Source organism: Monodelphis domestica, chromosome 2, assembly GCF_027887165.1.
Source record: "Monodelphis domestica isolate mMonDom1 chromosome 2, mMonDom1.pri, whole genome shotgun sequence".
Taxonomy (NCBI): domain Eukaryota; kingdom Metazoa; phylum Chordata; class Mammalia; order Didelphimorphia; family Didelphidae; genus Monodelphis; species Monodelphis domestica.
Window position 1 is genome coordinate 45,647,861 of NC_077228.1, and position 26,716 is coordinate 45,674,576.

Genomic DNA, 26,716 nt, shown 5'->3' on the forward strand with positions numbered 1-26,716 from the left:
AGAGTTGTTTCCTCATCTGTGGAATAAGGATGTTGGATCATTTTAAATATGCTTTAATAATTTTGAGGTTAGCTGGATGTCCTGGAGTCAGGAAAACTCAACTTCCTGAGTTCAAATTTGACCTCAGACACTTACTAGCTATGTGACCCTGGGCAAATCACTTAACCTTGTTTGCCTCAGTTTCTTCATCTGCAAAATAAGTTGGAGAAGGAAATGTCACTAGAATCAATATCTTTACCAAGAAAATCCCAAATGGGGACATGAAGAATTGGATGTGATTGAAAAAATGATTGAAATAATTTTTGAAGTTCCCTCCTTTCTTTTAAAATTCTGACATAGCCAATCAGATACCAGTTGTAATAGCCCCCTTTTGGTATTCTTCTTATGTCTTCCTACTCCAATCCATTCTCTACCTAGCTGTTAAAATGACAGATCTAAAGAAGTCTGACTATAAGTCAAAAATGCCTTACCCAAGAAACTCTAATTGCTCCCTACTGCCTCCATTGTCAAGTACAAATGCCTCTGTTTAGCTTTTAAAAACCCTCCACAGCCTGATGCTCACCTACCTCAGAAGACCTAAGCATTCCCTCCCCATCAAAAAAAAAGAAAAGCACCCTCTATTTACTGTTTATATTTTGCATAGGTTTTCATGTTGTTTCTCCTAGTGCAATATAATTCCTTGGACAAGGGGACTAAAGTTGTATTGTTTTTGTTCAGCCTGGCACGTTGTTGATGCTTGCTAAGCATTTGTTACTTGATTGGTGTGTGTTCAGCTTGGAATAATGTTGTAAAAACCCTAAAATACTTGTGTTAAGCATTTAAAATTGCAGTAAATGTCTCTTAGGTCTATCACTTAAAAGTAAAGCAAGCTACTCTCTTTCTCTCTTAACCCTTATCTGCCATCTTAGAATCAATACCAGTATGGGCAAAGCAATGAGGGTTAAGTGACTTGACCAGGGTCACATAACTAGAAAAGTGTCTGAGGTCAGATTTGAACCCAGGACTTCCCATCCGTAGGACTGACTCTCAATTCACTGAGCCACCTAGCTGCTCCAAAGCTGCTCTCTTTAAACATTTAAGGATGAGGAACAGCTGTTTAAACCAAGAATTAAACCAAACCTAAAGAACTTAGCTTTTTTTTTTTTATTGTATATAATCATAGCACTGCCTGGAGGGAAACAAGTGATTTAGGAACCCCCTGGAGAAGGCTGCTTATAATTACTTGGTAAATCTATTTCATTTTGTAATTTAGAAAGTGCTGGATTTGGATTTAGAGTCAAGCTCTTGTGTTCAAATCCTGGCTCTGTGCCCTATAGTTGGATGATTTGGGGCAAGAGACTAAATCCCTATGGGCCTGTATCTTCATCCATATAATGAGGGAGTTTTTGTTGCTGTTCAGTTGTTTTAGGCTAACTCTATGTGCCCACCCCATTTGGGGTTTTCTTGTCAAAGATAACTTGAGTGGTTTTCCGTTTCCCTTCTCCATTTCATTTTATAGATGAGGAAACTGAGGCCAACATGTTAAGTGACTTGCCATGGGTCACACAGCTAGTACATGTCTGAGGCTGGATTTGAATTCATTTCACTTGGAATCTTCCTGATTCCAGGCCCAGCACTCTCTCCAGCTGCTCCTAATGAAGTAGTAAGTTGGACCAAATGATCTCTGATTCCCTTTCCAACTTAAAACCTCTGCTTCTACAATATAAAGCTGGTGGTAGCCCTAATTGGGCAGATAATTTCCTTATGTAGAGCAAAGGAGAGTAGAATAAAGTCTTTCACTTACATCTGTTTTGTTTTGTTTTCTCCTCTATGTGTCAGAATCTCACAAATTATGACCTCTGCAGCATTTTGCTTGGGACATCCACTTTGTTTGCTTGGGTTGGAGTCATCAGATACTTGGGTTATTTCCAGACATACAATGTAAGGTTACCTCCCTCCTGTGCCACCATTGGTTGGGTTTGGGGTTGGTTATTGGGGCTTGAACCCACTAAGAATTGTTTCTGGACCCTCCAGGTGCTCATTTTGACGATGCAGGCTTCGTTGCCCAAAGTCCTTAGGTTCTGTGCTTGTGCCGGGATGATTTACCTGGGATACACCTTCTGCGGCTGGATTGTCATAGGACCCTACCATGAGAAGGTACGTTATAGGGCCCCATCCCTCTTTCATCAGTGGTCCAAGTACCTAGAGCACAAGGACCTCTTTAGTCAAGAGTTACCATAGATGGAGGAAGTGCTGGAGTATCCCATCCTCCAAACACTCATGTTACAAGCTTTATTTCCACACCCCCTTCCCCCCCCCTTCAGGATATTGAAGAAACTTGGAGATATGGAAATAGGAAATACAAAAGGGGGGGGTCTGGTGAGGTAGGGGGGCCTTTCATAGCAGTGTGGGACCAGGTTAAGGAGTCTAATATTAACTCTGGCCAATGAATGCCAAGGATATTTGTATAAGAAGTTGCTACAGTAAAAAGGAAAATCCAGCAAGAGAAATGATTGTAGCCTTCACTTTTAATTTTTTTATTTAATTTAATTTTTGATTAAATATTAGGATTGGCATGCGAGTTAAATTGAGAGGGTGTCAGTGGTATGGCAGCTTTGCTCTGATTGTATGAGATTTAGAATATGAAGTGCTAATACGCCTTATCTTTATAGGTGCTTGTGGCCACAGTTTAATTTTGGTGTCTTATTAAAGATTGGTATCTGGTCTTTAAATTGATATGGTGCATAAGTCAATATCCTATGATTGTGGAGATTTCACAGCTGTGCTTAGAGCTTATTGCTTAGTGGGAACCCTTGAAGATATGATTTGCAGCTTTGGAGACGGGAAATGAGACTTTGTCTCCTTCCTACACTTGTCCACAAGTTAAGGATGTGGCTCCTGCTTGATAGTGTATACTTTACTTGGGTTTCTGTTTCACTCAAACAGAGCAGTTCACTGGGAATCGTTACATTCTATGTAGGACTAGAGCTGGAAGGGAGTTGAATTCATTTCCAGCTTCTACATTTTCTGGATGAGGAAACTCAAGATCAAATATATCGTAACTTGCCTGTGGTCTTTTTACTAGTTTCAGGTGGGATTTGAACCTGGGTCTTCCTGACTCTCAAATCTACTACCCTCTGCTCTACTGTTCTCTCCTCATAGACTCCCTACATTCATAGATTTTGAGTTGGATCAACCTCAGAGACTAGCTCATTTCCCAGATGAGGAAACTGAGGCCCAGAGAAATGAGGTGGGCATGATCAAACTTACACAAGTGCAGTAAAGGCCAAATGTAGGATCAGAATCCAATTTTCTAGACCCTGAAGCTAGTACTCTTTTTTTTTAAAATTCTTACCTTCTGACTTAGAATTGACACAAGCATTGGTTCCAAGCAGAAGAGCTATAAGAGCTGGTCAATTGGGTTTAAATAATTTGTCCATGGTTATACAGCTAGGAAGTCTCTGTGGTCAGATCTGAACCCAGATCCTTCCATCTCCAGGCTTTTTTCTCTCTCCACTGAGTCTCCTAGCTGCCCCTAGAGCCAGTGTTCTCAAAGTGGTCTGGGGATCTCTCTGTGCTGCTCTGGGTTCAAACAATTTTTTGGTTCTGCAGCCAGTTCCTGGTGTAGAGCTCTCCTAGCATCCTGTTCAAAGAAGGAAAATCTGGTCCTTGTCCTGTAAATAAATCAACCCTGCGACTTCTAGCACTATGACTGCTGGCCTATTAAGGGTCCCATTTAGACTCTCTTGGGATGGTTAGCAATCCTGCAGGCTTGAATAGCCTTTAAGAAATGACTTCTGGAGTCCTGCCTTGGCTTTTCTATTGCTCTTCCAACTTCTTGCTGATACTTTGAGAGATGGCTCGGTGCGGGGAAATTAAAAAGATGACTGGTACAAGTAAATTAAAAAGATGACTGATGCTTATAGATTAGTCTCTGGTAAGTCTTCTCTGACTTGGAGAACTCGGGATATTAGTCATCAGAGAAATTCACATGAATGTTTTTTCTTGCCCCCGCAAATGCAGTTAAAAACAAAGCGAGAGCTCATGTCCATTGGTCACTAGGGGGCAATGTTGCACTGCATGGAATTCTGGGTTGCGCTCTGCAGCTTGTTTTGGTGCTTTCAGGAGTCATCCATGCAGTCCCTGGCTCAGAAACCCCAAAAGTGGGGGGCTTGGAGAGGGCAGGGGGTTGGAGCTGCTCTATCCTTTTTGCTCCCGAAGATATTGCTGCCCATTTTCCCCTCCTTCTGGCCCTTTCTGCAAATCTACTCCAGTTTTTCGGGAGCAGAATCACAGAAGCTCAGGGCTGGAAGTTTCCAAATTGAATTTGCTTTGACATCTCCCCAGATCTCCATTTCACATTTCAACAGTAGCTATAAAACCACATAACCACAAGTTTTTGTTTCCCTGAGCATTTGGCCAGGCCTCCTCTTTGACACAGGAATGGGATTAATTTGTTTTGGTTCAATCCTTTTCATCCTTTTCCCTGGCCCAAGTGATAACTAAGAGGCTCTTGGGCTTGATTGGAGCTGGCCTCCCCTCTGCATTTTCCATATCAATCCTCCCTTTCTCTTACTGCAGACCCCTTGAGCAAACCCCAAGAAATGAAGCATTTCCAAATAAAAAAGAAAGAAAGAACTTGGTTAAAAGGCTCAGTGATGAGTGGGAATAGCCCTCTAGGGCATCTCTAAACTGTTGCCACTTTTTGCCCTGTGTTACCCAGGCTTAAAATGAGATTCAGAAATTTCTCCCACAGATCCAAGTTGAGAGAATCACCAAGTGTCTGAGCCAGAGAGTATTCCAGAAACCTTTCAGGAGATTAGCCCCAAGGCCTCTTTCATGAATTAATGTAAAATAGTCCATACCCTGATAGATGCTTAGCAATGCTTTTTTTTTTTTTTAAACAAGAGAAAAAGGAGGAGTGAAGGGTTATCCTTTTGGGCCACCATTCAGGAACAAGGATTCTCCATCCATCTCTTGACCTCCTCTTTACTGGTACTGAACTTCAGTGATTCAACTGAGGAAGAGTCAGGGTGTACTCCCTCCTCCTTGCTGACTCTTTGCTTTGGAACCAATGTACTTTGGTACCTAAATCTTCCAAGACCAAGATGTTTGGGCTCAGAAAACTGGAAAAGTGACTGAGGTTCTCTGAAACCACATCCTGAATTATGGAGCCTTATGTTTTCATCAGCTATGTATTTTCAGGGTGTTTTACAGTCATTACTCAACAATCTAGTTCAAGGAACCTTTTTTATTAAAATGCCTACTCAGTGCCTGCTTGGGTGCTCAACAACCTGAATTCCAAGGCAAAATCAGCATCATTCCTGTCCCCCAAGGGCTTGGCTTATGATCTGTTCATTCACTCACTTGTTCCATACTTGCTATATGCCATACAGTATTCTAGGATCTCTGGATATAGTCAAAACTGGAAATTGAAGCTGTCTATAAGGAGTTTACCTTCTCCAAGGAGAAACAGGGCTCTGGATACAAAGCTGAAAAATTACAAATGATACCTGCCTGAAAGGAGCTTACATTCTCCTAGGAAAATAAGTACATATAGAAGTAAATATAAGAAATGCAAAACTCGGGTGGGGAGCTCCAGGGAAACTAGAGATTCTAAGAGATAGAGGTGAACAAGAATCATCTTTTAGGGATGGCAAATGTCATGTACAGGGAAGAGGAAATAGGCTAGTTTGTCTGGAACAGAAACATGATGTATAGTAAGGCTGGAAAGGGAGACTGGAGCCATGCTGTAAAAGGTTTAGAATGCCAGATTGAAGTGTGTGTTTTATATTGGAGAAAGCAGGGAAGTCAGGGGATGTGGAGTCAAAATGGAGGTTTGAATCCCAGCAGTCCCACTTGTTGTCAGGCTCTCTGGGTCTCAGTTTTCCCATCTGTAAAACAGAGTGGGTTGGATTCAATGACTTCTAAGGTCTCTACCACTCCTAAATCTGTGAGCCTCAGAACAGCAGGGGCTAGCATAGCCCACATCTACAATTCCTGAATATCACTTTGGCACCTGTATAAGGGAGGGATTGGAAGAGACTTGAAGCAAGGATGCCAAGGAGGGGGCTAACACTGTTAGCCTAGATGAGAGATAAGACAGTGCTGTTTTGAATGCAGAAGGAGGGTCAGATGAAAGTGATTGCTTTTGACAGGTTCTTGTCACCTTTAGAGCATGATCCAAGAAAGTTAAGCTGTCTGCCCAAGCACTGGGCAGAGCTGTTGGTAGAATATAGATGGCTTCTCTATTCAAAGCCTTCTGTTCCCTTTAGTTAAGCCACTCTCCAGCCCTGTACCCAATCTTTAAAAAACCGAACCCGAATAAAATTGCTCACTGGCTGGACACTATCTGAATATGGTTTGAGTCCCCAGAGCTGGCGCTGGCACCACAATTGAGTTAAGGATAAAGATCTTCCATCTGCCCTGCTTGTCTTCCTATACTGCCAGTCCAGAGCCCTAGAGCCCTAGAATGTGAATGCTGGAATGGACCTGAGAGATCTGGGAGATAGTCTGGTGATAGTAATGACTAGTAATTCTGGCTCAATCATGCAAGCAGTGTCATTCATTAGTCCATATACTTGGGTTTCTCTCCTTGTCACATAGCTGGGGATGGGAGGGAGCGATAGGTTTGTGGATGGTGCCATCTTCTGACTCGACCTTTAAGGAGTCATCCCTCGGGACCCAAGCAGTGCTCCCAAACCCCTGTAAATTATGAGAAGTAGTTCTCCTGCACCAAAGCGTGCTAGACAGGGCCTTGTCTCCTCTTCCAAACTCTGTATATTTAAAAAAGGGAAAAAAAGAAGAAAAAAATCAAAATCGACTTGTTATCATGAGACTCCCCCCCCAGTACAAGGAAATTGGCTGAGGAAATTGGCTCGGGCTCCCAGCTCCTTCTGCTGTCAGCGTGAGCTCCCTAGGTAACAGTGCATGAAATGACAGAGAGTGGGGGCCGGTCGTTTGTAACTTATTGGGGCTTTGCTCTCCACAGCCGATAGGTGGGGCGAGATAAGTCTTAAACACACACCGGGGATGGGAGGCTTCATGAGTATAAATCTCTTTAATGCTTTCCAATTTAACTGTGCCTTAATTAATGCGGAAGAAACAGGAGGAATGAATTTGATACTGACCTCCATTCCAACCCAATCAGTATCCTTTTACTGCTATTTACCAGACAGGCCTAGGATGCTTGCAATTCTGGACATTCTATGAAGCCTAGAAGTTTCTTGGGTTTTGCAATTAGGAACACTAATTGGCTCGATCCTAATGGAGTTCCGGGAAATAAACATGACTTATTGATGGAGCTGTCCAGTGATGATTGACAACTACAGAAAACTGTTTTAAATTCACTGGCTCAAGGCCCGTGGTGGGAATGGAAATGATTTACTCTGTAAGCTCTGACCTTTTTACTGTTAAATAAAAATTTGCACATTGTTAAATGACTTGCTTACTGGTGCATTCCCGTGTGTGTGTGTGTGTGTGTGTGTGTGTGTGTGTGTGTGTGTGTGTGTGTGTGTGTGTGTGTGTTTCTTTAACACTGCCCTCTGGCTCGTTAACAGAAGTCCTGGTTAGCTTGGCTGGTTGGAGATGTTGTTAATGAGGTACATGTCTTTGGTCTGATCCCTCTGAGGGAGAATTGGCTTTCTCTTTCATGGTGTCAGGCTACCCTTAACTGGCCAATCCACAGATGCCTGTAGGTCACAAATCTCCCATGGCTCCTAGCCCAGTGCCTAGGATTCTGATTCTCTCTCTGTTTGGTGGTAGCTGGATGAGGATGGATCCATTGGTGCAGCTTCCCTAGAGTTCAAGGGCCAGAGGCCATACAAAAGGCAGAGGTAGGACAGAATCCAAGGCAGAGAATGATGGAAAGTTTGTTTATGAACCCTAGGATCCAACATCAGTGTGTGTGTGTGTGTGTGTGTGTGGTGGGGAATGGGATGGAACAGGGCAGAGAGTGGAAGGAAGAGCCAGAATTTAAGAGGGCAGCTCAAAAAGACCTCCTTTTTTGATTTATTAGCAGAATATGCATGTGTCCTTTGGGTCCTACACAGAGATTTACCCTAGCACTACTTAATTCCAAAGGACCTAGAGTAACCCTACTTTTCAGATATTTTTCTTGGCTATTTGAGTCCTGGTTCTTTACTTGTAGACATTGTGCTATAGTAGACAGTGAGCACTGGATTCGGATTCAGAGGACTTTGGTCCAAATCCTCACTCAGCTATGGTTTATATGACCTTCGGTTAGTCACCTCTGTAGACCCTAATTTCCTAATCTGTAAAACCAATGGGCTAGATTATTCAGCTTCTTAGCTTCCCTCCAGCTCTAAATCTTATAACCTTAATACTCAACAGCAAAAGAATAGTCTTGATCAATTAGTAAGTATTGAGTGTAGTCCCTGTTGGACTTTTTTTTGTAGGTGAAAGGATATAGGGTGTAGTCTTTGCCCCTGCAGTTCCTTAAACTCTATTGAAAGTGGCAAGATAAAAGACTATGAAATAATTTAGAGAATAATAGTTGCTGGAATATATGACCAAATTTTGTAAGAGTGCAACCGAGAGAGATGGAAATGGACTAAAGGAGGCCAGGGGATGCTTTCTAGAGGAGGTAGAAAGAGTTAGACTTTGAAAAATGGTTAAAAATTTGGACAGGGAGAGAAAGAAGATGGGGCATGCATGTATTTCCAAGTGAGGAAGGACTTTTGAGGTGGGATGCACAGGGAAGCTGTAAGGAATTTGGCCTGATTGAAGTAGAGGGGCTGAGGGAAACTAAGTAATAGAATTAAAAAAAAAGGCCAGAAGGAGAATACAAATGGGGCAATTTTGTTACTACTATGTGAAATTTTGTCTCTATTTTTATTTTATTTATTTTTCTAAAAACCCTTACCTTCCTTTTTAGAATCAATACTGTTTATCAATTCCAAGGCAGAAGAGCAAGTAAGGGCTAGGAGATGGGTCACATAGCTAGGTCAGATTTGAACCTCGGACCTCCCATCTCTAGGCCTGGCTGTCAATACACTGAGCCACCTAACTGCTTAGTCTCTTTTTAAAAAGCTGTTAACAGAGGTTTGAAGTTTTGTGTACATTCTTTTTTGTTCCTTTTTTTCCTGTATGTTGCAATGTTGATGTTGTTGATTAAATGAAGTTAATAATTTTTTTAAAAGAAAATTTATTTTAAAAATAGATTTGAGTGGGCAGATGGGGGCTAGATTATTGAGAGACTTGAAAAGTCAAGCAGAGAAGTCTAGGCTTGTTTACTAACCATTAGAGAGTCATTGCATGTTTTTAAGTAGGAGAGGGATAACAATCAGAGCAGTGGTTTAGGAAGATACCTCGTTTGGACTAATAGGCTTCTGGAAGAAGAGCTGAATTATCTCACCTAATGAAACCTTGCTATTTTCCAAATAGTACGATTCTCTTTCCCTTCATATCTAGGGTTTAACCCTTGGGCCCTTGGACCTCTAGATTTTCTTTCTATCAATAAGAGCTATCTGAACAGCTAGGAAGTGTTACTGATGACATAGGAAAGGACCCAAGCTGGCATCCCCAATCAGGAACATATGCATGCATGGCTGGGTGGAAGCCCACGGGAGTTTTCATTGCCAGTGGGTTTCTGAGTTCCTAATGTTTTCAGAACAAAGCTGAGCTACTTTTTCAACTGTGTAAATGAACTTCAGAAATGAAAACCTCTCCTCTTCTCTTCTTTTCTCTCCCAACTCCAAACAAGTTTGAAGATCTGAGCACAGTGGCAGAATGTTTGTTTTCTCTGGTCAATGGCGATGACATGTTTGCGACCTTTGCTCAAATCCAGCAGAAGAGCATCTTGGTGTGGCTCTTCAGTCGTGTGTATTTATATTCCTTCATCAGCCTTTTTATATACATGATTCTCAGTCTCTTCATTGCACTTATTACAGACTCCTATGACACCATTAAGGTAAATTGTTATTTGGTCTTAATCAATTATTCAATCTTTTGTTGCTGGGAGGGACTTGATTGTGCTCCAAAAGGATGCTACTATAAAGGAAATAAAAGTTTTGTCACTAATTAACCAAGTGCCAGATGGGGATGTGGGGAAGAGTTTGGGGGTTGTAAGGGGAAGATACAGAGAGAGAGAGAGGGGAGAAGGAAGAGTCAGAGAGCTTTGAAAGTAGATATTAAATGAACGATTCATGTTTTCTTTTGAAAGGTGTTGGGTGACTCTTAGAGAAGGGAAGCCTAGTGAGAGCTGGAAAGGCTCTTAGAGCTCTTCTTGTTCAATGCCCTCATTTTATAGATAATGTAGCTGAAGCCCGAGGGAGGTAAAATTTTCAGAACAGCCGTACTACGTGATCTTCTGTTCAGATCTGAAAGGGAGATGCATTTTCATCCAGCAGCAAAACAAACTTCAGATGGTAACATTCCAGTAATCAGTTCCTATAGAGCAAAATATTGCTGCTTGTGAGCTAAATACTGGAGACCAGTTTGGGCACAGGCATGATGACTAGCCAAGTACCTATAATTTTCTCTTTTCACATTAAGCTTAAAAAACATCTAAAGGTACTTAGCCCTAAAGGTTCATTTAAAATTGAGCAAGAGAGGAGACACTGGAGATTATTTTAATCTCCAGTGGATAAATTAATAAAAGCTTGTCAAGCACCTGTTGTATACAGAGCACTGTGTTGGGGGAGTAGGAGTGGTGAGGGGAAAAGGGGAGAAAGTTTAGGTAAGACATAATTTATTATGTAACATTGTGTCTTATAGCTAATTCTGACTTGGGTTAAATAATGTCCAGAGATTGACACACCCTATCCAGGAACAATGCCATGGTTTCAGAGTTAGAGGAGTACACAGTTCCCATCTACAGTAATTTGTTCAGTTCTGGATATTATATTTTAGGAAAGATAAGACATGAGTTTTGGAATATTTTTGGACATGGCCCACATTAAAATTTGTTTTATTGTAATATGTATGTTACGAGGGAATAATGTGTACATGTGTACATATAGTATAACACATATGCGCATGAGCACATAGGCATGTACATATTTATATGCACACATGTACATATAATGTGTGTGCACCAACATTTTGTGTGGTACACCTGCATGCATGTATATTTTGTGTGCACATGCCCACATATGTATATGTGTGTTTTATCAACACATGTGTAGGTATATACATGTGTATATGTTTACACATGTTTGTTTCAGTTGAGGGGATAATGGGAGCGAGAGATAATAAGTGTTTACAAAACCATTTAGAACTGTTTTCAGATAGCTGCCCCAGAAGATAGTGATTTCCCCCTCCTAGACATTTTCAAACAAAGGCTAAGTGACCACTTGCCAGAAATGTAAGAGAATTCTTTCTTGTTCAGGTGCAACTTAGTCTAGAGGGCCTTGGAGGCCCTTTCCAAATCAGAGATTCTGGGACCTGAGGATAGATGTTATCTTTCCAGTCAAAATTCTCATAGCTTGAAGAGTCTCAAGTGTGACATATCTCTAGCTCACTGTGTTTATAATGATGTTGGCTCAACAGCAGATGGTAGTTCTATGGAAGCTCATTTTTCAGATGATAAGACTCTCTGTCCATGGAGACCAACCTGGGTCGTAATGCCATCATGTGAGTTCACATGAGGATGTGAGTTCCAACTCCTCTCCTGCTTAGCTTCCTTTTCAAATTTGACCCATGACACCCGGAAAGTCAACTTCATTGAAAAACTCTAACCAGCAATCATGTGTATGAGGAGATTAGTGAATGGTCACCTTCACATTAGTGTCAAATGCAATTTGCTTTGATAACAAGAGTGAGCTCTTATGTGGGAGATAATAACTACCTACTATAATTCTAGAGAATGACTCTTTGAAGCTGAAATATTCCTAAAAGTATTCTAAGCTTAAATATTGATGCTGGTCACTTCCATGAGCTTCCATTGAACATAAGGAGATTAGGAGCTCACATGGCTGGGGGAGGTACAGAATGATCTACCTTCATTAAACTTTACAAATATATCTAATACTTTCAGAGAGTTCCATCTCTCACCTGCCAAAGTAGGAGAAAAAGTGAAGGTTATCTCATAGGATTTGGGGCAGATTTTAATTAATTGATCGTTGGAAGTGGGAGAAAAGTTTACATAAACAACCCCCCCAAAAAGGGAAGGAGGAGGAAAGAAGGGATAGTTGGAAAGTGGAGGAAAGAGAGGAGAGAGAGAGAGAGAGAGAGAGAGAGAGAGAGAGAGAGAGAGAGATGGAAACCAAACAACTAAAAAATTAGAAGGAAGGAAGGAAGGGAATTGTTGGAGGCAGAGAGCAAGGAAGAGATGAATGAACTGAAAGGGCAGAGAAAGGAAGGGATGGTTGGCTAGAGAAGAAAAGAAGGGAGGGAAGAAGAAAGGAAGGTGCATGAGAAGAAAGGTAAGTAAGATAAGAATTAGTTTTTAGAATGTTTTGTTATTTATCCATCTTAATCCCAATATGTTATAGCCCTTCACAGTTTCTAGAGCACTCCAATAAACACATCTAAAGAGTTCCCTCCTTCCCTTTCTCTCTTGGATTTTTATTTTCGTTTGTATCTTGGTTTCCATGGTGGCCCTGCCTTCTCTGTTCCTGTAGTGACAGTTTAATTCAACTTAGTTAGTATCAGCTCTTGGATCTCTGTTCCTAGTGTGGGAGAGCTCTATTCTAGCCTAGGTGGGTTTGGACAGTTGACAATGGGAGTGATTTCTCATTCTCTATAAATAAGGTAACATCATTATGTGCTTTTTAAAAGAAATACCAACAGAATGGCTTTCCACTAACGGACCTTCAGGAATTCCTAAAGGAATGTAGTGGCAGTGAAGAGTACCAGAAACAAGTCACAACCCCCATGACCTTTCTCTGCTGCTGTCGAAGGTGGGTATAGCCATTTACTTGAATCATTGATGCCCTTGGGTGTTCCTGAGAGACTTTTCTCTGGTCTAAAGAATGTACTCCAAAGTGAAAGTCATGTTGGAAAAACTACTAATTCCAGGGAATCTTTGGTTTCTTTTTCTGCTTTAGAAAATGACCATCTCTTATTATGAGACCAGTTAATATGATTTTGTATAACCAGTCAAGTTGAATTCATTTCAATCTAAGAAATGTTTATTAAATTCCTACCACATGTCAAGCCCTGTACTAGACTCTGGAAATACAATGACAAAAATGGGCACAGCCTTTGGCCTTGGGGAGTTGTATGTTCTGCTGGAGAGAACGAAGCCTATAGTTAAAAAATGAAAATATAGACAAGTATATTTGGGGGGAAGGAGGGAAAGGGTAGGAATCATACCAGTTCCTGGGGGAAGTATTTCAAGCATGGGGAACAAAGAGGTAAGAGGATTCTGAAGGTATTTTTTTGGTGTGCTGAAAGAATCTGGATTTAGAATTAGAGGACATAAGTTGAAATCCCATGTCTGCTACTACTAATGACCTTATACAAATTACTTCACCTCTCTGGACCTCAGTTTACTCATTTGTAAAATGATAGGGTTGCATTGGAATTTCTCATTGGCTATGGGAGGGAAAGAACATGAATCATGTAACCATGGAAAAATACTCTAAATTAATTACATAAAAAATTTCAAATTAAAAAGAAAAAAGAAAAAAAAAGTGATAGGGTTGAACTCGAGGTTGTTGGTTTTCATTCTTCAGTAAGAAGAACTGTAAATGAACAAGATGATCCCAGAGGTCCTTTCCTACTATAGACTTTATGAGCCATTTGACCAAGGTTGAGAACATAGGATTTCCTGTGTCTCCTTGTTAGCAAGATTGCCTTCCAACTACAGACTTTATGAGCCACTTGAACAAGGCTGAGAATATGGGATTTCCTGGGATTCCTTAACAAGACAACTACAGAGTTTCCTTCTAACTATAAACCTCTGAGCCACTTAGCCATGATTGAGAACATGGGATTTAGGAAATGATTTCTCTAGAATTCTAGGACACCTAAAAAACCACCAACTCCAAAACCCTTTATCTTTTCTCTTAGAATCAAGTATCAATTCCAAGGCAGAAAAGTGGTAAGCAGTAGGCAGTTGGGGTTAAGTTACTCATCTAGGAAATGTCAGAGGTTAGATTTGAACCCAGGTTCTTCCCACTCCAGGCCTGGCACTCTCCACTGAGCCACCTACCTGGCCCTAAAGGGCATTTTTATATTTTTATTTTTTAAATTGTTTATTTTTTTTTATTATTATATTATATTATTTTTACATAGTATATATAGTATGTTTATTTTTATATAATGTGAGCAGAGTGTAGTTGGATGCTACAGTTAGGAGAGTAGAACACAGGCTCCTTGAGGGTATGGATTGTTTTGTTTCCATCTTTGTTTTCAGCATCTAGTGCTTTGAGGAGCTCACTAGGTATTGAATGAATTAACTTGAGTGGAATAAGTGTGTTTTCAAAGCAAAATTAAGTATTAAGAGTTTTTTTTTTTCTTTTGGTTTAGAGTGAGGGTCTTTAGCTTGGAATCAGCAAACTTGGCTGGCGGGAAAAAGTCTTTATTTTTAACTTCCATCTGAAATGCAATATTTCTTTCCATTATAAACTTTAGGAAAGAACATTATTCTGAGAAGGGTTCATAGGCTTTACTAGATTACCAAAAGAGGCTAAAAAAGAATAAGAACCCTGGGTTAGAGGCAAAACCAAACAAACTAAAAAACAACCAAATCTGGCTTTCCGAAGAGAGTATTCGCAGTGAACACTTAATTTGGGAGGGAGAGAAGAGAGCTCTGAGAATTCAAGGCCTTTTCACTTTAGCTAGAGGAGGAAAGCTGACTTCAGAAGAGACCACATTCCGATGCTTGGTCAGATCTAGCTGCACTGGCTCCTTTGCCTGGCTGGGAAGGCCTCTTTTCCTAGCTGACTTCTGAGTTCTGCAGATTATTCAAACAGCACCCTGCCTTGTGCCCTCAAGTCAGACTTAACAGAAGCAGAGAAGTAGTTGGAGGACTAGACTGAGAGTCTGAACCCAGTAGCTTCTTAAGTATGCTTAGAAGGGAGTAGTTTCCTCTTAACTAGGAGCTTTTGAGTCTCCATTAAAAAATACGTATATTTTTGTACCTGTATACCCGTACACAACTATAAATATAGATACACACATATATATGTATATATTTGTAGCAAATAAGAAAAGGAAGAGTGGTGATGCAGCTGCAAAATACCTCTTTTCCTATATCAAAAGACTGAATTTCTATTTGTTTGAGAAAAATAATCTAAACCACCCCTAGGGGGGAAAAAGACAGAAAAATTGAGTTGCTGTTTCAGAGCTTAGAACGTATTTCTCTGTTAATCAATTCATAGCCTGTCTTGGGATTTGAAATGAGGATATGATTGAGCATTTCCAAAGAATGCCTAGTAAATATGAAATGAGGGCTTCTGAGAAGAGTCGATTTTTAATGACATTTCATCCTCTACGAACATTTAATTGCAGCAGTGAGCTTGGATAAATGCAAATTCATTTTCTTTGATTGGCATTTGGCTCCTGAGTGGTGCCCTGTTTGGTGGAGGGCTTTGAGAATTGTGGGCCTGTTTGTTATTTGCTTTTTTGCAAAGACAAATACATTAGAGGATATGGAGGTATGACTCCTGAAAGATAATTGAAATGTCATTGGAATTTGGCTGCTTAGTTTATACCACAAACTGCCCCAAGGGGCGGTAATTGTGGTCTATTAGAAAAGCTATCTCTTTGCAAAGAACAGTTCCCTCTGTGAATGGCCTCACTGCCACCCATGCTGCCATATCTAACCATTGACAGACAGATGCATGGTGGATTCAGGACTTGTTGATAGACTGGACAGGAATTAGGAAGGAGAGGAGGATATGGGGTCAACAACCAGTGCCTTCAGTGAACAAAACCCATGTAAGGGCTATAAAGTACAAAGTGGAATGAAGGGTAGATGCTAGCTTGAGTGTGTGGAAGCAGAAGAGTTGGTACTGCTGTTGGGAAATAAAGGAAGTCGTTAGTAAAAAGCAATAGCCGTAGCATCCCAGATCTAGCTTGCCCATGTAGAGATTTCAGGGGGTCTGAAAACTTGGAGAGCAAAAATATACATCTTAATTTTTCATTGACCTTGTATTTATGCCTCTGAAATTGTGATTCTAGAAGGTGTCCAGAGATTCTTCAGGGTGCCAAAGGGGTTCTTGACACAAAGAAGGTTAACAGCTTCTGCTTTTAACAATAAAAGGACATGGCAGGTCACCCGGTTGAACTCCTTCATTCTCCAGATGAGGGGATGAAGGTCCATAGATGCGAATGATTTGTACAAGTTCATAGAGACAGTAAGGAGCAGAATTAGACTTCAAATTCAAGATGAGTCTGCATTTAGCCTTCTTTTTTTGTTGTTACTGTGGATCACATTGGGAATGGGTGGTGATTTTCAGTTTTAGGCAATGCATTTGATGGACGTATTCTGTGGACATCAAGGAAAATAAGTAGGCTAAGGCTGATGACAACTTGACGTCTTTGGTGGCAAGTCATTAAAGTGAGCAAGTTTCTCAAGGAAGGACTAATCCAGGGAGATGTGTTAATTACTGGCAAAAGCAAGGAAGAGAAGCTAACCAAAGATCATAGAATCAAAGGGCTGAAAGGAACCTTTGAGATCTTCTGTTTTAGCAATTAGATTATAGAAGGACTGTGAGTTTTAACGCAGAGCTACAAAAAGGATCAAAGAATAGCTGGGTTTTAACAGTGTCAGAAGTAATAGGTGTGTAGGAGGGAGAAAAAAATAAGAGAAGCTTTTGGTTTACCCAGAAAGGTGGTCACCAATGACTTTAGTAAGTTTTATTTCAATGGAATGAGCAGAAAAGCTGAATGAATACTGGGGAGAAGTATAAGTAACGGCTGAGTAGAGATAGCTCGCCTTTGAGGTGCCTAGCCACAAATGGACCATCAGCCTGAAACACTGAGTCTTCTACCAGGTATGGTGGTAGCTTCTGGGAATACAAAGATTTAAAGATAAGGAAAAAAGAAAAAGAAAAGAAATAGTTTCTGCCCTCAAGGTTCTTACATTCTTTGGGGGGAAATACCATACGTGTACGAGAACTTGAACTCAATAAATTCAATTCAAGAAAGGCATGTTAGTTAAGTTCCTGCTGGTATATCTAATTCACATATGTAAAAGCCAGTGATATAAAAATGGATCAACGGTTTAGTTCCTGATCTCAAGCAGCTTACAGTCTATTAGAACTTTAATTGCAAAGGCAATGAGATAATCATGCTATTTGGTAAGCAAGTAGGAGGGGCACAGTAGAAGAAATTATGATATGCAAAAGAGCCATTCTCTAATGAATTTATATCATCCAGGCCTGAAAGTGTGGGAAAGGAGCTCATACTAATCAGAGGTATAAGCATAATATTCAATAAACACAGGATGAAGGGTTGATATCAAGTTAGAGGCATCTTCCATTTTTAGAGCCCATTAGAAAATAAGAAAGTCACCTACTTCAGCTCTGAGAAGGTCTGAATGGAACAAGAACAAAGGTTTGTAAAAGAGGGTCTAACCCAGGAAAATTTCAGTCCTTTGGGCAGAACATGTAACCAGTCCTTAAAAGTATGTATGTTTCTCTTTTTAAAATGATCTGATGTGCTTGAGAGGCAGAGAAGACTGGCCTTAAGTCAGAAAACTGAGTTCAAATCCTGCCTCTGACATGGAACAGTTCTGTGACTGTGGCCACTTAAACGGACTTCTCAGAGATGGTGATCTGTGTTGATGGATGAATTCTCCACCCCAGGGAACTCTGCACATTAATGAAATCACAGGTCCATGCCCTCTCCTTCCACTCCTCACTCCCAAACCCTAAGTTGCATTTAGCTTGACTGTTCACAACACCAAAGTATATATCTTGCTATGTGCTCTTGATTTTCTGTAGTAAGGATTTTGAATCACATTCTTCTTCTTTCTTCTTTACTCCCATCTTCTCCCTCCCTCTGTGTTACAGGCGAGAAAGTGATGACAATTTGATACTTATTAACTAAGGAGCTGTTGGCCAGAGAGAATGGAATTTCAGGCCTCCTTACACCATGGAAATGTAGGGTGGGACCAAGCTATTGTTGTTGAAAGGGTCACCCAGATTCCAAACTTGGACTTACGTTTCCATAAACAGACTGACTTATTGAACTGTCAAGTGGGAAAGAGAAGTTGCTAATTGTGCTGCTGGCTGGCTGAAGGACCGGAGCCACTTTTTATGAACTTGGATTCCAAAGACTAGCTCACCTATCTCACTAGAAGTTTACATACATAGGATGGGGACAACTGATTTTTTTTCCCCAGTTTGTCTTATTTATGGGATGAAACATTTGTCGGGGGGGAAGTAGAGAGAAGGAGCGAAAAGATTACTTATTTCAAAAGGCGTAAAACAATGGCGTAAAAGCTACATACATAGATGTTGTTCTAAGTGAAGACCAGCAGGAGAAGAAAAGTGGTGCTGGAGATGGAAGATGTTTCAGTGACTCACCGGCAACATAGAAGAGAACTTGGTTGTTGAATTCTAATCTAGAATCCCCAAACTGAAGATCTTTTCAGCCATTTGAAGATGCAAAGATTTTAAAAATATTCTTAAAATGAGCTAAAGAATGTTATGAGACATTTCTTAATCTGTTTCTCAATTTTTTTTCCTGTGGTTTTCCTCTACTCTAATGTAATTTAGAAATCTTAATGGGTTAGCTCGTGTATTAGCTGGACTGTGGCTCATTTGAACCCATCCCTGCCACTCTGGTTACTTGGTAACTGCACACTAACCTAATTGAGGGTCAGAGGGAGGAAACACGGTTGTATGGACAGCACACATTTTTAATATAAACCAATTCCAGATTGAACACCATTAATGTGCTGTTTACCCTTCAAGTTATGGTAATATGGCAATTTGTTAAATCAATAAATATATTTTTATGAAAATTCATGATACTGCCTAATAGGTTTCATGTTAGGATGTCAGCATTCAAGTAATCAATGGTGGCGGTAGACTACTCCCTGTCTAAAGGAAGGAATTCAGGACTCAGATTTTAGAGGAGGTGGGGGAGAGAAGAGGAAGAGAGAGAGGGAGAGATTAATGATGGTCTCACACACTCCCATTATCCTCTGACTAGGTCTTTCTTCTGAGATCTCTTTTATTTTTTTCTTCTGCCTCCCTCCTGTATTGTCTGATGCTCCCAGTGGAAGAACTTAAAAGAAGAAAAATCTCCCTTCAAGGTTCTCCTACATGTGTTGTAACGTATTTTTTTTTTAAAATCGTGACAATTTGTAACTTTCCCTCTTCATCATCTATTCCAAGTTCCTTAAGGGACGGGAGCATGTGGCTCTCACAACTGCAGTTAATGAGTACATATGGGACAAACCATTCTCCAATTCTGGGTCTTTTCTCTTACCCCAAGTCTCCATTAGGGAAGATCATTTTGAAGATTTGAAGACACTTTCTCCTTTTCTAATGGTACAGGTACCTGGTTTATTTCTGCAATTCCCCAGACTCCTCCCTCTCTCCCCGGCTGATTCTTTTTGTTTACAGGGCAGTCACAAAGCCTGACACAAAGCAACTTGCCCTAGACTTTTCCTATTCTGGGATGCACTTGTAAATGTATTTTTGTGTTCTTGAACAACATTCAGGATAGCCAAAACATTGGCATCTTTCTTGGCCAACACATATATCATTCTGGGAATATCATAGATTTAGAGCTAGAAAAACCTTCCTGGTTGTCTAGTTGAGACTTCATTTTACAGATGACTAAACAGACCGAGGAAAGTTAAGTAGCTTGCTCCAAATCCTAAATGGCAAAACTGGGATCAATCTTGCTCATTTAGCACATGCTTGGTGCTAGGGATACAATGACAAACATGAAACTATTTTTATCCTCAAGGAGTTTCCATTCTGTCATCTGTCAACTAGACCACAGAATCCTAGAAAGAGTTTTTGAATTGGAAGGGACTGCATATCTCAGTTATAAATCCACTGTAGAGCCTCCCAGAAATATGGGCATCCAGTCTTTGCTTAAATACCTCTCATGATATGAAAACATTTTCCTCAGGAAATTTGTTCCATTCTGATGGTCAGACAGGCTTTCTAGCTACAACTCATTGGGCCTGGGATAAGCGTAACAAGTCACTGCCATCTCAAGTGGAATCACCTCTTCTATAACCAAAGGAAACTGAGAAGGACCACACAGGTGGGAGCCCATTCACAGAACTTAAGAAAGAAGAATATCAAGAAATGGGGTGGGAGTGGAGGAGCAGGGTTTTACTATATCAAAAGCTATAATAAAGGTCAAAGAGGATAAGGATTGACACAAGACCATCATATTTGTCAGTTGGGAGACCTTACAAGAGATTGGGGCTGAAATGGGGTGAAAAGGGAGAGAAGGCAGCATGTCTAGATGACTCTTGGCAAAAAGGAAGGTAGATTATAAAGGATGAGGGTTTGAGATGGCAGGGTCAAGCAAAAGTTTTGTAAGCCTGGGGGAGGATGTTTATAAACAGTAGATAAGGGGTATAGCTAGATGACTCACTAGAGAGCCATGCCTGGAGATGGGAATTCCTGGGTTCAAATATGACCTCAGACACTTGATAGCTGTGTGACCCTGAGCAAGTCAATTAACCCTCAATGCCCAGCCCAAACCACTCTTCTGCCTTGGAACCAATACTCAGCGTTGATTCTAATACAGAATGTAAGGGTTTTAAAAATAAAATAGTAAGGAAGGAGATAATAATTAGGATAAGACTGAGGGTTGGACAGGAAATGATAGACAGGAAAAGTTCCTGAGGTGTCAGGAAGGAATCAAATTGAAGGCACAAGGACAGAAGTTAGCCCTCACAAGGAAAAAAGCCATCTCATACTCTTGAAACTAGAGCAATTAAGGAAGTAGAGGTTTTGAGGCATGGTGTAGGGGAGGCATAGGGTCTCATGATGTCAACTCAGCCAAAGAGGAGATGGGATTATCTAGGAGGTAGGGTGGGGAACACAAGGGGGACTTGAGGAGATAGCATTTCTTTCCTCAATTGGTCTAATAACAATGTCGAAAAAAGGTAATTTGGTTAGATTGGTGTGACATCTTCCTAATGAACTTGTATTGACTTAGTGATCACTATTTGCCTCTATAAATGCTTGCCAATTTGTGAAGATTGGATTTAGCTATCCCCTGATTATAACAATGAAGGTGCTTAGCTCTTCCTTTATAGTGAAGATAGAATTGTAATTCCCAGTCTATTTTTAGGTTTAAATCCCTAAAAATGTTAACTCAGTATTTGAAGTAGATCTACCCATTTTAACTACTAAAGTTGTGATATAACCAAAAAAAAGATATAATCTAACCAAAAAAGGTGTAAACTAAAGAGTGGGCAGTCCTGGAGAGAGCTTCTGCTGTGATTGGTAGATGTGAAATTTAGGGGAGGTGACACAAGAGAAAGAGATCTTTAAATAGAGGACCACAGAGGCCAGAAGAGATAGATTAAAGAACTCTGACTTGGAGTTGGACTGGAGGATCAGTCTCTTGAGCTTGGAGTGAAGAAGAGTCACTTGGAGGAGAGACTGGAAGACACTTGGCTGTTGGAACTCGACCCTGGAGGAACTCCTGCAGGAGCCCTCAGACTGCTTTACTTTTAGATGGTCACCATGGTGAGTGTAAAGGCTGACTTAGTTTCCTTGCCTTTCTGGAGGTGTGAACCTCCGAGAAAGGACAATTGTCTTGAGACTCCTTTCCCTGATTAGGGCCTTAGAATTTCTACCTGGCTCAGAGGAAGCCAGAGTTTTTTCTCTCTCTTTCATTCCTTAATATCTTCCCTCTATTGTAAATAAACTACCATAAATTCCATTCCTTTAGTAATTCATTTTGGGATTTAGTAATTAAATCCCTGGCGACCACCAATTTAATATTCAAGTCTAACCACAAATAAACTTAAAACAACTCTGCCTTTAATAATCTGGGCCTAGACTGTTTCTGGAATCAACAACAAGCTCACTTGGAGGACTGACCGTCTTGGCCTTTTTTAAGAGTCAGCACAACCTTTGTCATTTCCAGTAGTAGAGTAACTTTGCTATGCTCTGTAATTTCTCAAGCAGTTGCAAACTCAGTGCCCTAGGATGTAAATCATCAAGAACAGGGAACTGGAACTCGAGGGTTAGAGAAGTAGCTCTTCTCTTACCATTTCCTCAGTTATTTTAGTTATTATATTCCTACCAATCAATTCCATTCAATTCAATAAACATCAAGCATCTACTTTGTACCAAGCACTGTGCTTAGGTGCTTGGGATGCAAAGAGGCAAAAGACAGCCCTTGCCCTCAAAGAGCTTACAATCTTGGGGAAGAGAACATGTATACAGAGCACTATATAGAAATAAGGGTGTATAAGAAATAAACAATAAGAGTATTGATAATAATAAGAGAAGGAAAGCACTAAAACTGAGGAATTAGTGAAAGATCCCTGGAGAAGATGAGATTTTAGTTGAGACCTGAAGGAAGCTAAGGAGGTCAGAAGAAAATTTTCTTGATTCAGAAATACCAAGATTAAAAGAGCCATGAATTTAATCTATCAATATGGATATGGATCAACTGTGCAAATAATGACAAAAGCAATAGGAATAATTACATATGATACCTTATGGCTGTGTTGGCAACCCTATGGTATGCATGCTGGAGGGGGCTGCTCTCCTCCCCCTCTCCATTGTGCCTGAGGACATGTTTCATATCAGCAGTCTGTTTCTAGAAGGTTCACCATCACTGCCTTATGGTTTGTAAGTCCCTTTCATATACTATAAGGAATTGCAGTCTGTCTCTAGAAGGTTCACCATCACTGCCTTATGGTTTGTAAGTCCCTTTCATATACTATAAGGAATTAAATTTAGGGGTTTGACTAAATATGTGAGAATTCTAAAATAATATGGTGGTCGCCAATTTAAAATATTATAGCTCAAGTCAAAATGACTTTCAATAGTTTTTATTTACAAAATAGGTGTAGAGAGTGAAAGTTGAGAAATACAAAGAGAGGGTAGAGAAGATATTTAGCCTATCACACTAAATTTTGCTCTGGTGCTCAACTCAGCCCAGCATGACTTGTTAACCCTCTACTGGAATTAATCTCTTTCCAGAAGTAAGGAAAGGAAAGCCAGCTATTCACTTACCCAAGTTCCTCCAAGAAGCAGTTTGAGCTGAAGACAACGACCTGTCAAGGATGACTCCTAAAGCTGACCTCTAACCCCAGAAGTTCAGGATTTTTATAGTGACTTCTTATCCCTTCTCTTCACAGGGGCCAATCATAGCTTTCAAATTGTCTAGCACTGCTGAGGTGGGTCAGTGTCTTGAGGGATCCACTTCTTATCCTCTGAAGATATAAACTTTTATCAAAAGGATTCATAATTTCCTGACTGATTGAATTGTTACCCACTTTAGCAAATGACTCATGAACACTCTTAGTGTCTGGTGAGGTACTAAGTAGGGGTATTTAAGTTAGGGTTAACCAAGTGTTAACTTAAAATAGACAAAGAGAATAAAGAATTCCCTTTTACAATACATTATCCTATTTAAATCTCACAACAACTTGCGAGGAAAGTACTACAATTATCATTGTCCCCATTTTATCAATAAAGAAACGTAAGACTGAGAGAGATTAAATGACTTGCCTACTCAAGGTCACATAATAAGCATCAGAGGTGCAATCAAGGTCCATGATTTTCTGGCTTCAGATAGAGCACCTAATCTAGTCATGCCTTCATTTACTGTGGTATCACCATGGTTTCCTATGAATTCATCATTCAAGGTCCACCTAATGTGCTGGAGGTCTTCTGGGATTTTGGAGGGTGGGGGTAGGGATTTGGTCATATCTTACTCTTGCTATAGAAACAGCCTACTTTTCTATTCATACATCTTCAGCATGAGGTCTTCTGTATTTGGCTTATAACCTGGGAGTTAGCATTAGTAATGTGCTACAGCCTATTTATGCTGCCATTTGTCTTTCCATCCATGGTATTGATTCTTTGGAGATTGTGTTCTGCATACTAAATGGCACAATTTGTTTCAAATACCATCACTAGAATAATATGAGTATTAAAAAGACTGCTTTTTATTACAAGGAGCAGTTTGGGATTGTTAAAAGCTTTGTGCAATTTCTCAAATGCACTGTTTTCTTCTAATATCCTTCTAAGCCCAAATATTGTTTATGTGCAGTATTTGGTGTGTAACCTTGGGGAAGTTATTTCATGTCTTTGGGCCTCAGTCTACTAATTAAAGCAAAGGAACTGGACTGGTTGACTTTTTAATTCCCTTCTAGTTCTAGAGCCATGATCTTATAATCTGTTTCAAATTTACAAGTTGCTAGACAAACTTAATGTGCTGTGTTTAAAACTATATATAATGCCAATTTGGACAACAGGGATTTTTTCATCCACTTCATTGTTCCAGTGTGGATGATTAGGTCAGTCAATGAATATTAAGTTTCTACTATGTTCCAAGTGCTGTGCTAACTACTGAGGATACAAAGAAAAGTAAAAGTCTATACTCTCAAGGAGCTTATGATCTCTCAGATACAACATGTAAGCAAACATGTTTAAATAAGCTATTATAAAATGATATGGCCCTCCCCTCCCTTCCCCACCCTAGACCATCTAACCATCCCTTAAGACTTTTTAACCTGGAAGATCTCTCTCTAAGACTTTCTCCCTTCTCCTAATGGTGAATTCCTCCTGAAGTCTCCATGCTATGGAAGGTTTGCCCTAATTACCTTCCCAGTCCTGTTCCTGACTTTATGACTTCAAAATTATGCCCTATACTTAGCACCTTCTCACCCTCCCCACTTTTTAGCTCCTTTTTTATGAATTGTCTTCCTACATTAGAATGTAAACTCCTTGAGGATAGGAATTGTTTTACTTTTTCTGCTTTTATTTATATCCTCAGAGCTTCCTTCCCTACCACCCTCCTTCCTTTCCTCAGAAAATTGAAATTCAGAGAAGTTAAATAACCAGGCCAGGATGCTTCTGATCCAAACACAAAAAAATGAAGCAGACTTTGCCCTACAGGGATCACACTCTTTAGGGGGAGGCAGTATGGCCACATGTAGGTAGATGCAAGTTACATCCCAGGTTACTTTTGGGGGGACGGTATTAAAATCAGGAGGGGTTTCATGTGGTTTGTGCTTGAGCTGAGCTTTGAAGGAAACTTAGAATTCTCTGAGAGAGGCAGGGATAGGGGCAGGAGGAAGACTGCCCTCAAATTTAGCACTCACCATTGGACACCACCAATCAAAATTCCCACCATCAATGAAACCAATCAAAGCCAATTCATAATCCACCATGCTTCTTGCTGCTGCTTTCCCTGAAGCATTTTCTCTCCTTGGAAGACAGTGAAACACTACTCCTTGTCCCCAAGGCAGGATTGACTACAAAGCTCTGTAGAAAGAAAAGTTTTCCCAAAGTGACTAAAGCTGATTTATCTAATTTTCAACCAAAGTTCCTCCCTTGACAGAGCAATTAAAATGGTTTAGGATGTGAGCTTTTGCTAAACATATGATTACTGGTGAACCTGTTAGGCTAAATTCTGTATTCCCTCTAAGGTTACTTAGTGACGCACTTACTGATGGAAGGATATGCATTTGCTCTAACCAGCCGCTTTCATACTGAAGGATATTTTGAGCATACTGTGCCTCAGAGAAAATTGACTGTGAGTCGCCGATGAATAAAATCGAAAAGCAAATGCACTGAAATTATTAGGAAAAACGATAAACCAAATGGGAGGTGGCAGAAACCATTTTACTTAGACGGTCAAAACAACTGTTGCCATAAATTACAGACAGCTAAAAGGGCTGCTGATGGCCAAATGCTTCTTTTCACTTAGGCCTGTGCCAAAGAGCCTGTTTATGATTATGAAGCCAAATGAGTTTTACCCAAACATTTTCACATCATCTTTCATGGATGCATAACTACAACAACAGACTGAGAACTAAAGGACCTATGGGAGCTATTGGCAGTAGTGAATTGGTAAGATGATTTATTAAGATGATATGAAAATCCAGAAAAACTTGGAGACTTCTGAGCCCTGACTTTCTTGGGAAGAGCTCTGTTGGTGACTCCTTGTCATGTCTGATACTTCCTTCTCCCTAGTTTAAAATTCCCAGTTCTATTTTCTTAATTATCAGAAAATCCCAGCTTCTTTGTTGATTAGTATCTTAAGAATTCCTTTGCAAAAAGTGATGGTCTAGCCCTCTACGTGAAGATCTCCAATGAGAAATAACCATTAGAGATGGGAAACCAATAAATCTCTGTCCCTCACTATAAAACATGAAGACCTCTTTCTTATTGGGAGAGAGCGGACTTCTTGTGTGATATATTTCCCATCACATAGATCAAGAAATTTGACATGAGACAGCCAAGAGGAGGGGATGAGGAAGAGGCTATGGTGATTGGGAGGGAGAAAGGAGACATCCAAATCAAAGTTACCACAGGGATATGCAGCCCAGGTGTCCTATACTAAACTAAGAAGTGGATGAAGAGCCTGGCATGGATCCCATGAACATCTACCTAGAACTAGAAGGTCCCCAGAGATCATATAGTCTAATCTTCTCATTTTACAGATAAAACAATTGAGGCTCAGCAAGCTTAAGTGATTGGCTCAAGATCACACAAATAAGAACAAAGAGAGAGGATCTGAACGTGTGTCCCTGCTCTTTTTGGTGTACCTAATCCATTCACATAATTATTATTTTTCTTCCTGGTATAGCTTTTAGGTTATCTCACTCTCTTCCCAACATCAATTCTGGTCTCCCACCACTGTCTAA

The 26,716-nt window shown here is 40.3% G+C and overlaps 1 protein-coding gene across 3 annotated transcripts in view; it reads left to right on the forward strand.

Annotated features, from left to right (window-relative positions):
* MCOLN2 (mucolipin TRP cation channel 2) overlaps positions 1-18,869 on the forward strand; it is a 92,000-nt gene extending 73,131 nt beyond the window's left edge. For all 3 annotated transcript variants that reach the window (XM_056815404.1, XM_056815406.1, XM_056815405.1), the window contains exons 10-14: positions 1,819-1,920; positions 2,014-2,136; positions 9,704-9,910; positions 12,721-12,842; positions 17,907-18,869. In XM_056815404.1, coding sequence (XP_056671382.1) covers positions 1,819-1,920; positions 2,014-2,136; positions 9,704-9,910; positions 12,721-12,842; positions 17,907-17,943 — 591 coding nt within the window. In that variant the 3' untranslated portion in view covers positions 17,944-18,869. The remainder of the gene's footprint in view (positions 1-1,818; positions 1,921-2,013; positions 2,137-9,703; positions 9,911-12,720; positions 12,843-17,906) is intronic.
* The last annotated feature ends 7,847 nt before the right edge of the window (positions 18,870-26,716 follow it).